Source organism: Triplophysa dalaica, chromosome 21, assembly GCF_015846415.1.
Source record: "Triplophysa dalaica isolate WHDGS20190420 chromosome 21, ASM1584641v1, whole genome shotgun sequence".
NCBI classification, from domain to species: domain Eukaryota; kingdom Metazoa; phylum Chordata; class Actinopteri; order Cypriniformes; family Nemacheilidae; genus Triplophysa; species Triplophysa dalaica.
The window spans coordinates 12,991,628-13,006,004 of NC_079562.1; the positions used below are offsets into that span (position 1 = coordinate 12,991,628).

Genomic DNA, 14,377 nt, shown 5'->3' on the forward strand with positions numbered 1-14,377 from the left:
AGCAAATTATACTTTAAAATGTGACCTTCAAAGTTACGTTCTGTTTACTGCCATCATAACTCGCAGTTCCATTGCAACAGATCAAGATAAAACGTCAATAACAGGAACCAGGAAACACGTTTCTAATGTTTTCTTCATGCCATTCAATGTTGTCATCAGGTTAGCCTGCTAATGTGTATTTAAACGAACCGGATAGGTTGTAAAGATGTAAACCACAACATCACTTAAACTTAAAGCAGAATTAATGGAGCACATCGAAATGAAAGAACACAGAGTTTCATGAAGGTTGAATGCATATTCAACGGCATGCAGCCAGGTATTGATCATTGTGATCTCAATGGCGGTAATGTTCGTTTTTACTACTGGCACAGCTAGACTATGTACCAATATACGCTGGAGAGTATGAATTGAACTTTGCTGAACTTGGTTTGCTTAACAAATTTGTATGTAAGTGACCTAAAAGCTTACTGGAACGTTAACTATGCATGGCTGTCCAAATAGGGCTGCCACCGTCTGGCAGTTTGTGTGTGCCCACCCCACATTGCGACGGATAGCAACGGGTGCTTTGAAAGTGTGAAGATGTTGTCATGGTGAGGAGAGAACCGGAGATGACCGAACTGTGAACACTACCCCCTGCGCTCAACAATCTGATGCTATGGCGTTTTCAGCCATTCTCTGTGCATCCATGTATGTTGCGTGGAACACGCAGATTGTGTAATGTGAAGTAGATTTGCTGTGATCCTTTTGGTACGAAATCCTTATAAATCAGCAGTAATCCATTATGGAGATGCTCTTCTGAAGAAGGGCTCCGGATGTGCGCTCCAACACATTGGTATTGAAAATGCAGTGGGCTGTGGGGTCGGTTATATTCACTCGGAGTGGGAGGACAGGGTTGGAAAGCTGCGGTGATCAGCTCTGAAGGCAGGCTAAGGGAAGTGTCAGAAAAGCAGGAAAACATTGCGAGGACGGCACGAACGCCATTACGCAAGTGTGAGAACACTTCGACTCTTCTTCGCACTCAACGGCTCGAACCTCATAGTAGGATCCTGAAAGTGTGACTGGAGAGTCCGCGCCCATGCCATTGAACTGTAATGTGATGTCTACATCAATGATACAACGTGATGTGGAATAAATCCAATAAAATGACAGATGGCAGCAAGGGAAAGTAGTAAAGGCCATCCCAACAGTCCATGTGACCCCATTGTCTGGCAAATGGTGAATAATGCACCAACATAAGGCACAAATAGAAGAAGCCAAGTAAAAGCAGCCATAAAACTGCAAAAGCACATGATAAAGTCAAACAGATAAACAAAGCCTCCTTTGAACAATACAGAATTTTTAATGGCAGGCTTTACAATCTAGTTTAAAATCACACGTAGTGTTATTATTGTATTTTTCACAGCTATTGCGCATGAAACAAAAGCAAAGGTTGCGTAACAAAATAAGCAATTGAATACACAATGAATCTGTTTGTTTAATAATGTACAAACGCAATGTGTCCACGCGTATTGTTGTTTTTTGCGCATGGAATCTGCTTCCGCGAATAACGTTACCTGCGTGACGTTATCTTTCGTTTTCGTTTAACGTAGTTACAGTAACACACAATTGAACACACACGAGGAAGAAAATAATAAATTGTGTCAAATTCTCTGTCTCTTGATACAAGCCTCGCCAACTCATTAGCAGGGGGTTCCCCTCAAAGCAACAATTCATCACAAAATTTAAATAACGAAAGAAATATTTCAGCTTACTCCAAAGTGAGGGAGGGGATTTTCAGTTTGTCTCTCCTCTTCATCTTTAACACTCAAGCTGAAGTAAAGTCCCCGGGTAGGTGAGACAACACAAAGTGCTGTTAAAAACGCGTCCTCGCGTAACATCTGCCGAAACTCCGCGCGCCCTCCGTCACAACCGGTGAAAACATCCAGTTCTTGTTGTTAAAGTGAAGTCGTGTTTGTACGTGACTGTGGAAGGCAGCGCGCGCGCGAGAGATGATTGAGATTGAATGGTGCGGTCAACTCTCCCATGTGATCGCTCAGGGGAGGTGTGCGCTTCAACAATGCGCTGCTGTCTGTCTCATCATGATCACAGGTGGAAAAACAAACAACACCACAAAAACACCGCGGATAGCTGCGCCAGGGCCCGTCCTTTTAACACGTGTACACTTGTTTTATTTTAACGACCCATTAAAACACACTTTCTCTTTTTTGTTGTCAGCTGTTAACCAATGAGCGGCGTGCTTTTCTTGGCTGCGTGACAGTAGTGTGTGCGGTAATCTATCTGGCAAATATTGAGTAATAACACTAACATTACATGAACGCATGTGTAACTTCTTGTGACGTGAGAGTAAAAAACTCACTAATCGTAGCGTGAGCTGAGATTTTTATACCTGAGAGCCAAAAACTCTTGACTGCAAAGATCTGGCATTTTATCATTTCCGTCGGCAGGAAATTAGGTAACGTTTTGGGGGCTTTCCTTTCTGCTCTCTTTCGCATTGTTGAGGACTTGAAGACTGCAAAATAAGAGAGAGAGCGGAGGTCTCTGTTACCATAGTGATGAGGACCTACCGTCTCCTCTCCCTTTCTTTTTTGCTGATTATAAATGGGAGATGAACAGAAGTGAACTCAGCAAACACCCAGCGTGGCTATCTGTGTCAAAACCACTTTAGTTTGGAGATGAGAAATGGCACGATTTTCGGGTGGTGCTATGCTGAGTGGGGTTTTATATTTATGCATTATCATACACACAGATGCAATACACATTTTATATTTATGTAGATCTTAGCAGTATTTTGATAAATAGTCTTTAAGCATAAAGACTGAATCTGATTTCACTGTTATGATTCTGTTGTTGTTCTTTGTTTTACAATAATACGTTATAATACATGATAACATGGTATTTCAAATGATCAGAAAATAACATTTATGTGTCTTTTAATCTGCAACATTCAGCAAGTGTCAAAGAGATAGTTCAAAAAAATGTTCACCCTCAGGTTGTTCCAAAGTCATTTCTTTGTTCTGCTAAACATAAAGGAAGATATTTGGAAGAATGTGAGTAACCAAACAGATCTCATCCCCATGTACTGCCAAAGAAGGGGAAAGAAATACCATTTAACCATATCTAACCAGAGTTATATAGTTAACCACAAGATGGCGCCCTAATGTGACATTTGGCCTTAAAGTCGAAAGAAAGAAAAAGTGTTTTTGCTTATTTTATTCACTGTGTACATGTGTTTATAACGTTCATTTAAATACACCATATAATGATATTTTAGGATGACATTTTTGTACATTTTCTTTATTCATTTGTCCAAAAAGTGCAAAAGTAATAATACATGTGATATAAACACAAAAAGATGTTTGGTGTTTTTATTAAACTGTTGTTTAAGGCAAAAGGCAGGTTTAAAAACCAGAACTCACATCTATTGAGTTTCAGAGAAAGTCATCCAGAGAGGAAAGATGGGTTTTAAATTCCACGAAACTTCAGTGGCCTATTTTAATTAAACAAAACATAAAAGCATGTTTTTTGAGCTACTTTCATCCTGTCTGACGAAGCTCCTGAGAAGTTAAAGACTAAGAATGACATACACTTTATAGGCTTATAATAATATTAAAACATTTAACTATTAAAAACATTAAAACTATTAATAGCAGGTTAGGAAGCAGTTAATATCACTCTTACATTAACCACATACGCGGTTAATTTGAAGCTTTCCCTTTTACCTCACCCACAAAACTCTTATTAAAACTGAAACCAAAATGCCCCTGATCAATCGACAGAAAGCTGCATATTGAACTGACACAGTCGGACTTGAAATATGGATATGCTATGAAACATATAGACAAAAATTTGGCTTTTAGGCTATTAAGAAAGGGACATAAATATTTTTTAAAGATGTTTTATATAATACAGCTTGGTTTGTGTATTTTGACTAAAATCTTAAGTCACTAACCAATTTTATTCAGCTTTCTGTCTAAAGTTTTGAGGCTATCTGCGTGTTTAGCAACAGGGAGTTCAAATGAAATGAGGATGTAATGAAGTCAGTTTCAGGGGTCAAATCCTGATTAAATGAAACATGGTTTAAGTCCAAGTCGCCCACATCACATCAATGAAAATAATTGTTAAAATTCTTCTCGATAGCTGTACAATTGGGCTTTTAATCTCGTGCGCATAAAATAAAACCTATCACACCTCTGTGTTCACATGAAGATTAAAGCACGAGATCTTCCTCTGTGAGATGCTTAAAGGTGTGTTAGTGAACCGTGTCTTTTCTCATGAAGTGAGTGCTTCCCCTGTTGATCTCGTGTCGTGGTTTGTGGCGATGCACTACTTGACACCTTATTCTGCCCCAGAAACAGACACAGCAAATGCGTACAGAGTTAAACTCTTGACGTGAAGTCTTCATGACTGTTAAAGTAGTCATTCTGAGCTGCTCATGTTTTCATTGTTTCTTATATGAGCTTGTTTTTTTTCTGGATATGTCTGAACACTAGTCGTGATGGGGATGAGCGTTGTTTGGCTGGTGCTTGTTTTTTCTGTCAGTTTGGTTGAAGGTATGTCACTTTGTTTTATCTGTTGTAGCCGATTGTATCTGTGTCGCACATACACCGCAGAGAAAGACAACTCTTTAGAGACTAGTTTGGTTTTAGAGATGATGAAGATTATTTTGGATAGTTGCCGGTGCGTAGATTTTATCAGAGCTGTGAACTTGGCCCATGTCATTCAGCAAACCGCCATTTAAACAACCAGGCTATAAAACCACAGGATGTTAACAAATTAAAGGAGCATCGCATTTATGGCAATCATAATGGTGTTGTTGTACTGAATATCAGCATGTTTTTTGTGTCATATAACTTACTGATATATAAATATATATATATTTAAAGCAACAGGATGCATACCTACAACCAGCCCACAGTGTTACAAAAATTCAACTGGACCTTCAGAAGACTTTACTTGTAGATGGGAGGACAGAAACATTGAGCAGAATACAATGTACACCCTCTACATATTGTGAGTTTATCCAAGAATCGGTATTTTAGCAACATTTTCTATGTTTCTAAAAGTCACTCATGTCGTTTAAACAGCCTTTGTGAACATAAGAGCTAATGAAAAAAATGCATTTACATATACAGCCGACAGCGCCGTAGTGTAGACCGTTTGCAAAATTATTTTAAGTTTGTCTGAACTTACTATTTATAGGTATGCGTTAAGGTGAAATTATCGTTTTTTTTTTCATTCTTTTAACTACTAACAATATTTCTCTCATATTTAAAATAAAAATATTGTTTCTATTTGCATTTGTTATGAAAAATATAAAAACTGGAGAAACCGGTCAAAGTAACAGAAAAGATGCGCTGTATTTTCAGACCTCAAATGCGATAAAGGAAACAAGTTCATATTTACTTTTTTCCAATACAACAGTATATTTGTAGGAAAAGTTCAAAAATAATGTATTTATGTGATAACCTGGATTTTTTGACATTTGTCATGTGTCTTGTCATGCTATCAGTCTTTCACATTGCTGTTGGATGACTTTATGTCACTCCTGAGGTTTGACACTGGGCTGGAATGACCACAATATATTTAGGAATGGTGTCTAATTTTTTCCATAGCTGTATGTATGCATTCTACTGTATGTTTATTGAATCTAATTGCCATTCTTTCATGCTGTCTACATTGACAGCGAAGGGAAAACATTCGTTTTGCAGGAAAAAACCAACCAGAAAGAAAAATATCTTTGTTTGGAGCAACTAGGAACCATCTATAAAAATATGGAGATATGGGTACAGAGACAAGTGGGCAACCTTACCTGTAATTCTACTAAAAATTCTGTCATCTTTGAATGCTTAGGTAAATTTGATCTATTAATTCATAAATATGTATTGATATTTATAACATATTTATTTAGAATATACACTTATTGTTGTACGGCTCATGTTCCACAATTGTTTTTAACTTTGTATTCTCACCTGACAACAGCCAAATACAGTAAACCTCAGATTACCGGCATGACAAGGTCAGATGGCATACTGAATCTTACACTGAGCAAACCCAAGGATAACAAAAGTGTTATATACGTGATCAGGTGGAGGGAAATAGGAGCTGAATGGCAAAATGTAAGGCATTTCAGGAAATCGGATGTTAATAGTTCCATGTCCTGAACTGAAGCTTTTGTGTCAATGCGATTTGGTTTTACATTGCAGGAGACTTTTGAAACTGAGGAAAGCACTTTCCAAGGTTAGTCTTCATCCCCTTATTCTGATTTTCAGTGGTTTTATGAAAAACATTTGTAAAAGTAAAAATCTTCAATGTTATTCTGAGTAAAAACTTGACAGATATTGTAGCTTTCCTGTAGCTTGGTGGTAAGAGCATTGTGGTAACAACGCAAGGTTGTGGTTTCGATCCCAGGGCATGGGCGCCGTAAAGGGGTGGAAGGTTAGGACGATTCTAAGGGCCCAGCCTGATTCAGGGTCCAGAAGAGCAGACCCCCTTTTTATTTTCCTATTTCTTTTCTCTTTTTAATACATACATTAAATGTGCTAGGGGCCCTCGTGCACTAAATGTGTATTTTGTCCGTTTTGACCATAGATTTAATATTTAAAAAACAAATAATGTAATTACTCTTTCAGTCACACCCCTCCCTGCTCCCTCTCACAATGGTTCATTCCAGCTGCGCTGTCCGAGCTACTATCGCTAGTGTGACGTCTCTTGCTTATTAGACTTGTTATGATGCGGCGCAGACAGTGACACACGCAGGCAAGTCACATGAAAAGTCAGGGAAACAAAAACGGAAAGAAAGGAAGGAAAGAGAAGACAGAGAACGCCAAAGTCGACAGTATGTCACACAGTTTTTCAAAAAGAAAGGTAGCTTGACCTATTCCTGTATTCCAAAACTTATTTTTGTTGCTACATGACCTGCTTTTATCTAGCGAGCTTAGTAAAATATTTACTGAATTATGAACACAGAATCAGCGGCTGCTGCACACCCACGTCCTCCTTCCCCCACGTCCCCGTCTTAATCAGCCGAACAAGGTGAGCCTGAGCGCGAAACTTCGCGAAGATTTTAGCCTCTAAACACGTCTTATCTACTGTATTCGCCACATGATGATAACTTTCCAAAACAAAAAGTAATCTACACGCTTCTAAAACGACAAAATCAGTTTGCCGTGTCGTGTGTTCTGTGAAGTGACAGTGCTGCTGCTACGATCGATGCTGTCAAACTTGACGTTCTTAATATGAATAAAATGCCCCAGAAAATAATAATATAAAATTGAATAAAACGTGTCTCTACTGTAGCTGATGTTTCCTGATTGAGCAGTTTGACCCAGCTAAAGCTTGTTCATGTAAAGTATATGTCAATATGTGTACATAATGTTCTGTTGTGCTTGCAAATGCAATTGAGATAATAAATGTTCTCCCTTTTATGTACATATTTCTATATTTTTTCTTGTTTTTGTAGGCTTTGTACTCATCCTAAACATTTTAACTATGCAATTTGCTAATTATCTTTTTTATAAGTATACAGGGCATGTTTATTGGGTTAGATTTTATCTGTAAAAAATGTAGGGGGCCCAGAAATTCTGGCGGCACCCCTGGCCAAATGCGTAAATGTAAATGTACCTGGACTTGGATAAATGTATGAATTGTTTGAATGTTGTTAGTTAATATACACATGTCTATTCTTATTAAACATAAAAATGATTGAGGTTGTTTTGTTTATAGACTTCTACACGCTACGGCTACAAAAGCAGGCTGTTTACCAGGTCCAGCTGATGCGACAGAGCAAACCGTTGTTACCAGCATGTGAGTCCCAACAAGCCCTCTGGAGTGACTGGAGCATCATGGTGGACGTTCCCATAGGTGCGATTTAGTTTTATGAATCCTCACAACACAGCACTGGATTAGATTAGATTAGATTCAACTTTATTGTCATTACACATGTACAAGTAAAGTGTAACGAAATGTAGTTTAGGTCTAACCAGAAGTGCAATTAGCAAGTGCAGGATATACAGTGTGAATAAATACAGAATACAATATTAGGAAAATACTTTGCAATGGGCATGTACTATGAAAACATGACAGTCGGTATGCACTAAGAGCTTTATTGTAAAAAAACCTGGAAAAAATGCAGATGGAATGCCAATCAAATAACATTTGTGTCACATAAAATGTTAGGTTTTTAATGTTTGGTAAATTTGCAGTATTTTTCGGTAATTTTATATTTTTGGCCGTATTTAAAAATACACGGTAAAAGAATCCTGTAAAAAACTGTAAATTTATGGCAGCCGGGGTGTCTGTAAAATACTGTATTTAAATTTACAAATTTCTCATATTTTCCATGTACATTTTCTGTAATTTGATGGTTTTCTATCGTATAATCTGTAAATATGTAAAAAAGTACAATTCTGTAAAATTAAATTAAATAAGAATCACCTAAAATGAAAGACAAATGAAACTTTAAATGAGATGTTTCTAATAAATACTTTTTTTTACAGATTTGTATTTTTTTTAAAGACAAAAAATAGACGAAAAGCAGGGAGAAATGTAATTTTACAGGGGAAAAACTGTATTTTACAGTTTATTTCTGGCGCCCCAGCTGCAAGAAAATTGCTGCAAGTTTTTTAACAAGATTTCTTTTTTTCACAGTTTAATTTTGAAATACGGTCAAAAACTATAAAATGACAGAAAAAGACAACAAATTTAAAAAAAGTGTGCTTAGGAGTAAAAAAATAGAAACAAAATAGACAAATTTTTAAACACATAAAGATTATGGAGTTCTAAAATAAATGTGGAAGTGGAAATCTGGATTTGGGTAAATTTGATGAGAAATGTTTCAGTTCATTTTAAAATATTCAACAACATTAACTCTTCTGAGCTCAGTTTGAGACACCAAGATCTCTTCTGAAACCCATGGAGACATTTGTGAGATTTCTCAATAGAAATATTATTTTAATCTCACTGGTCTCTAGAAGAACTAAATGGGATATTAAAGATCCCAAATGTAAATTTTCTTTCTTATAGTTTGGTTAACAAATGTCACACATTTCGACAGAAATTCGCCTTCCACCTAAAGTACACTGGAAAGAAACACAAAACACTCAAAGCAGGGATGTTCACCTCATGTGGGATGTAAGTACAAAAGACAGAAATGTTCTTTATTGGTTGGTGAAGTATGAACAGGTGTTCCAATGGCGCTCAAATGTTTTTTCCTGTAGGCTCCACCTGCTGAAGAGTCTGTTGGAGGGGTAACGTATATACTGAACATGTCACATTGGCCTTGTCATAAACCCAAAACACTCAAAGCTGTCAATCGAACGTTCAACACCTCAATAACATTTTCTGAGGCTTGGGTGTCCATCATCGCAAGGAACCAGGTTGGGAGTTCACCACCCCAACTGATTACCATCCCTGCTGTGAAACATTTAAACCGTAAGTGTATCTATCATAAGTGCAAATAACATGTTAGAAAGAATGATGTGTGTGTTCAATATTCGCAGAAGGTGCGAGGTTTAAGATGATGAAGAGCTACCAAAAGTAGAATTAAAAAAGCATTCACAACACATTTACATCCGCTTACTCTTGTGACATATTATGAGTGAGACAGTGTAAAAGAAGTGTAGCTTTACATACATCAATTGAAATGGAAAGTTTAAAAGTTAAAAAATGTTATATAACTCATAAACTTATAAACTCATAAAGTCCCTTTATACAGATATTAATAACATGTAAATGTAAAAACACTGGAAATAGTTTTTCTCACGAATTTCAGACTGCCCCAAACACCAAGGAAATTCAAACAAGATCGAGAAAACCTGTTTGGAATGGTACAAGCTGGAAGATGGTGAGACGCGACCGCAAGCCGTAAATACATCAAGAAAAAAAATGGTCAATGACATTGAAAACGGTAAAGATACTGTCATAAGTCATCCATCTGATATTGAGACATTTACATTACTGTATGTGTCACATTTATTCACTTGTGTCTGCTGTTGACCACAGAGGTGGAAAACTTTGTACGCCATTATTACTTTCTTCACATCAGAAAGAGTGGAACATATCAGACTGTTGCCATGTGTCCTTTTTACTCGCAGGAGGGAGGTACGTTCAGATTTATGCATTTGGCATATCCAAAGCGACACACATTGCATCACACTATACATTTGCAGTACGTTCAGATGATTTTTTATTATTAAAATGATTTGATCTTAGTATCTGCTTTGCATTTCATCTTAACTTTTGCATTTGCTGCAGTGCCTAGTAAAGGTCCAGACAACGTGTTGTTTTTTAACGTGACACACGAGTCGGCCGTGGTGAGCTGGCTTTCCATTCCTGTGGAGAATCAGCGTGGCTTTCTGCAACAATATCTCATCTGGATATCAGGACAAGAAAACACAAGTACGGCGAAGATCGTTGTATCTGCGTCGACACAAAACATGCCTGAACTGAAGATAAGTCATGCTCTCTGTTCCTCTTGTTTCAGCGCACCATCGGTTACCAACAAATGAAACAAGTTTCTTGATCAAGAACCTCCACCCAGGAGCGTCTTACACGGTTTCCATAGCCGGACGCACAAACGCTGGTGAAGGGCCGAACTCGACGGCGAACTTTGAAACCCCGTCAATAAGAACAGGTATTCAGAAATGAATATGGAACATTTATTTGAATCGCCGGCTTTGTTTTGTATTAGCACCATGATGTGGGAGAATAAACTTACCAACAGCAAATTTTCTCCTCTTTCAAATAGCCTTATCACAGCAGGACCAGACCATCCTGAGCGTCTGTGTGCTTGGCCTCTTGTGTACTCTTATATGCTCAGTGGTTTTCAGAAGGTGAGATTACTATATGAACTGATATCAGTGATTCATCAGATACATCATTATATGATATACTGTACATGAACTGATATGATTAAAGTCCCTGTGAACCGGCAGTTGCAATTGTTTTTACTTCCGTATTCACACACATTTCCGAGTGAAAGGAAATTTAAAGGAGAAAACTGGTGGGCGTGGCTTGCGTTTTTCACTGCGAATAGATTGGATGTGTAAAAACAGCTCTTGCATTGATGAGATGGATAGTTAGGGCAGAGGTGCATTGTCAGATTTTAACTGAAGATTATGAGGGTACATGAATTTAAAAAATGCTATTTACTTTAAACGCTGCAATATTTCATGAAAATGCAAATTTTCATTTTTAATTTCACTGGGACGTTAAAGGCAAAAATGCCAAAAGTGAACATGACTAAACCAGTGGACGCACATGAGCACTTCCAGTTTTATTGGTGTGACGTTTTCACTCAAAACTTGAAATATATGTTCTCAAAGAATGTATAATAAATTTAAAGAACCATCAGTGATCCAGAAATAATGCACTTCTTAAATATTGGTTTATCCGATCATAATTTGAAGTTAACTATTCATTCATATCATATTAGATTCATGCTTGTATATGTATTCATCCGTTAATGTACTTGTTGTCTATTTTTGTTTCTTAGGTTTAGGAGTAAACTATTACCAGCGGTACCCAGTCCTGTGATCCCTGCAACAAAATCCATTTTTCGACATGATGAGGTCAGCCACATGAACTGCTTAAGAATAAAAACTTTGAAAGAGAAACTTTATTTTGACTATGTTGCATATTTAAATGAACATGACCCACATTTAAAAATCCCCAACACTGTAAGCAGGAAAAAGTATGGTAAGGTCAAAATAATATGTCCTAAACAAAATATGTCCTATCAGCACATATAACATACCTCAAAAGAAAGTGACTGTTAACTTGAAGTGAGGAAAGCGATATCTAAAAACAAAAGCTGGATGGGTAATGTCTGTTAACTGTGGGTTTATTCTACAGAGCCTGAGCCAGCAGACGGAGGAAGTGCACGAGGTCGTTCTTCTGCAGCTTCAAGAGCACAACAAACAGCCCCAAAACACGACCCCTGAACAGAGTACTTTACTGCAAGACTTTGGACTGGTTATCTTTGAAGAAGAGGACGAGGAGGATGAGGAAGGAGTTACTGACTTAAGCTCTATGAAATCCTGTTGCTATCCGAATCCTAGTTACAGAGGACAGATGCTGCATATGTCAGATCCAATCCACACGACCGAGATCATTTTTAAAGAGAACGACACCGAATCCACGTACAGAAACGGCATGTTCTTTGATACAAGAGTCGTGGAGTGTGATGAAACATCATTTTAGTCATGAAAGGGACCGCCAGGCCCATCTTGTGCGTAATGATTTTGACAAACTTTTTCTATGCAATTTGCCATGTGCAGTCAGTAAAACATTTCTGAAAATGTTCTTTATGTGTAGTTAAAGTGCACATGACACATATCACTGGAAATAACCAGTTTCTGAGAACACTGTAAGATTCTCGGCAGTTGCTGAGGTTGCAAGTGCCTCCCCGCTTTAAACGTTTGTTGTGGTCATAGTGACGTATTCTAGATTTTCATTATGTCTATAAAGCTTAGTGCTTATTTGTGTTTTCAGTAGGCCTATATTACTCGGTTGACTTAATTACATAAAGAGTTAATTGTTAATATGCATAATGCAGATAACATTAATATGACATTTATATTTAGCAGATGCTTCTATCCAAAGTGACCTACAAATGAGGTAAACAATAGAATCAATTGGAACAACATAGGGACAACCAAAAGCACAACTGCAGTAAAACTGGTGTCATATAGCCTACCACATATACAAAGCTAAGGTTGTTAAGAATAGAGAAGAAATAGAAGTCAGAACTAATCGGTTAGGTGCTGATATGAAACTATGGCCGAGAGGTGAGGGAACGTCACATCAGGTGATCTGTGTGCAGGGTTATAATACAGACATGTACAATACAATATTGATACACATCAAAAATACACATAATACAAATGAGAGTGAAAACAGGCTACATCAGAAATATATGTAGCTACAAATCACACACTTTGGATATATTCATCACATTCCAAAAATGAGCAGTGAATTGAATCCTCTGCTACTCTTTACACCTTCTATAAAAGCTTAAACACTTTGGGGAAGCAGTATATGGCAGTGGTAGTAAATCAAAAAGGAGTCTGTATCATTCCATACGTGGTCACATCCACTAGAGGGCGCAACATCTCTGTGTCAATTTACTGCTCGCCCTCTTCATGAACTCGAGGATTCTTTTATAATGATGACATTCAGCAGACGCTGTTATCCAAAGCGACATACAGAGAGTTCAGTGAGCAATAACCTATATGTCATACAAGAGCAATAATACAATAGGCTCTCGTACAAAGTTACTAGTTTTAGCAAAAGAGAGGGTTCTTTTTTTTAACTAGTCGGTCAAGTATTGACAGAAGAGAAGAGTTTTAAGTAGTTCTTTTAATGTTGTGAGAGATGTGGTTGAGAGAACAGTGGTTGACTTAACGATTATAAAGTACACGATATAGGCCAACAAGACAACATCCTCAGATCTCGCAGCCTTTAAAATCCCTCACTGCTCGTGTCTTGCTATTATTACTAATAAACATAAATAAAACAAAATAATAGCATAGACTGCTACGGTTTGGATAAGCAACCTGGCCCCAGTTGCATGAACTAAGCTGCTAAGTTAAGACAGCGTCTTACAACTAACGTTAGTCTCACTGACTAGCAAGTAGTTAGGACTAATCAGATTTACTTTTCATATTTCAATCGGGCCTTATCTACCTTTTTATGTAACCTATTTAAAGAAGTTATGACCAGTCTTGATTAAAAACTGTGATTAATTACTTCATTAGAATAGTCTAAGCAGTTTATGCACTCGGAGTTCTTCAAATGACTTATGTTCTCAAATATGACAATATAAGCATAGGATGCATGTCACACAAGCTGTTTTACTTGACCATTTAAGTCCTACAATCACATATTAGTGACTGTTTAAACTGCCGTAAACAGATTTCATTCGTGCACACACAGCCAATCTAACATTGTTTTTCAACGCATCATTTTGTCACAGACGTAAACCCGATGGAAGTCCAAACCACCGTCATTTGATTCGTTTTTCTTCCCACCTCTTCCTCGTTTTCGATTTCAACATTGCAGCGGAGTGAAATCTGTCTTGAGCAAACCTATGCAGTCTGTCCCGGAGTCTTTGGGTCTGAGTCCTTACATGACCGCCTCCCAGATCATCAAGTCAAGTCAAGTGGATTTTATTGCCATTTCAACAATATACAGTACAGTACACAGTGAAACGAAACAACATATCCCCCCAGGACCACGGTGCTACATACATGAGACATATTCACACAGACTACTTAAAGTGGCAGTCCGTAAGCTCTTTTGAGTAAAAATGAACTCAAACCAATTATTGAGCAAGAACATGAAAGAAGGGTGTATACAACTGTGTCACTACCATTGCTGG

At 37.5% G+C, this 14,377-nt stretch overlaps 2 protein-coding genes and 1 long non-coding RNA gene across 8 annotated transcripts in view; 2 read left to right on the forward strand and 1 right to left on the reverse strand.

Annotated features, from left to right (window-relative positions):
* Positions 1-1,892, reverse strand: part of mast3b (microtubule associated serine/threonine kinase 3b) — a 30,556-nt gene extending 28,664 nt beyond the window's left edge. For all 5 annotated transcript variants that reach the window (XM_056734319.1, XM_056734317.1, XM_056734318.1 and 2 more), the window contains exon 1: positions 1,752-1,892. In XM_056734319.1, coding sequence (XP_056590297.1) covers positions 1,752-1,795 — 44 coding nt within the window. In that variant the 5' untranslated portion in view covers positions 1,796-1,892. The remainder of the gene's footprint in view (positions 1-1,751) is intronic.
* A 96-nt stretch (positions 1,893-1,988) lies between these two features.
* il12rb1 (interleukin 12 receptor subunit beta 1) lies at positions 1,989-12,300 on the forward strand. Of its 2 annotated transcripts, none has more exons than XM_056734326.1 (15): positions 1,989-2,088; positions 4,884-5,010; positions 5,684-5,850; positions 5,980-6,116; positions 6,204-6,237; positions 7,723-7,860; positions 9,053-9,129; positions 9,216-9,429; positions 9,770-9,904; positions 10,000-10,098; positions 10,252-10,395; positions 10,481-10,630; positions 10,745-10,829; positions 11,492-11,567; positions 11,851-12,300. In XM_056734326.1, the coding sequence occupies exons 1-15, from the start codon at positions 1,989-1,991 to the stop codon at positions 12,196-12,198; spliced, it is 2,031 nt and encodes a 676-aa protein (XP_056590304.1). In that variant the 3' UTR covers positions 12,199-12,300. The 2 variants fall into 2 exon arrangements, with proteins under 2 accessions (XP_056590304.1, XP_056590305.1); XM_056734327.1 differs by lacking the exon at positions 1,989-2,088 and adding an exon at positions 4,366-4,550.
* Positions 6,535-7,295, forward strand: LOC130410007 (uncharacterized). The gene is made up of 2 exons (XR_008904967.1): positions 6,535-6,864; positions 6,967-7,295. It is a non-coding gene; the product is annotated as an uncharacterized LOC130410007 (long non-coding RNA).
* Positions 12,301-14,377: the final 2,077 nt, after the last annotated feature.

What these genes read in the sequence shown, in the direction of transcription:
- il12rb1 (XM_056734326.1), top strand. Translation starts at nt 1,989, where the DNA reads ATGATTGAGATTGAATGGTGCGGTCAACTCTCCCATGTGATCGCTCAG. An exon ending in TGTCATCTTTGAATGCTTAG is followed by an intron (nt 5,851 to 5,979) that starts GTAAATTTGATC and finishes ACCTGACAACAG; the next exon opens with CCAAATACAGTAAACCTCAG. An exon ending in CATGGTGGACGTTCCCATAG is followed by an intron (nt 7,861 to 9,052) that starts GTGCGATTTAGT and finishes ACATTTCGACAG; the next exon opens with AAATTCGCCTTCCACCTAAA.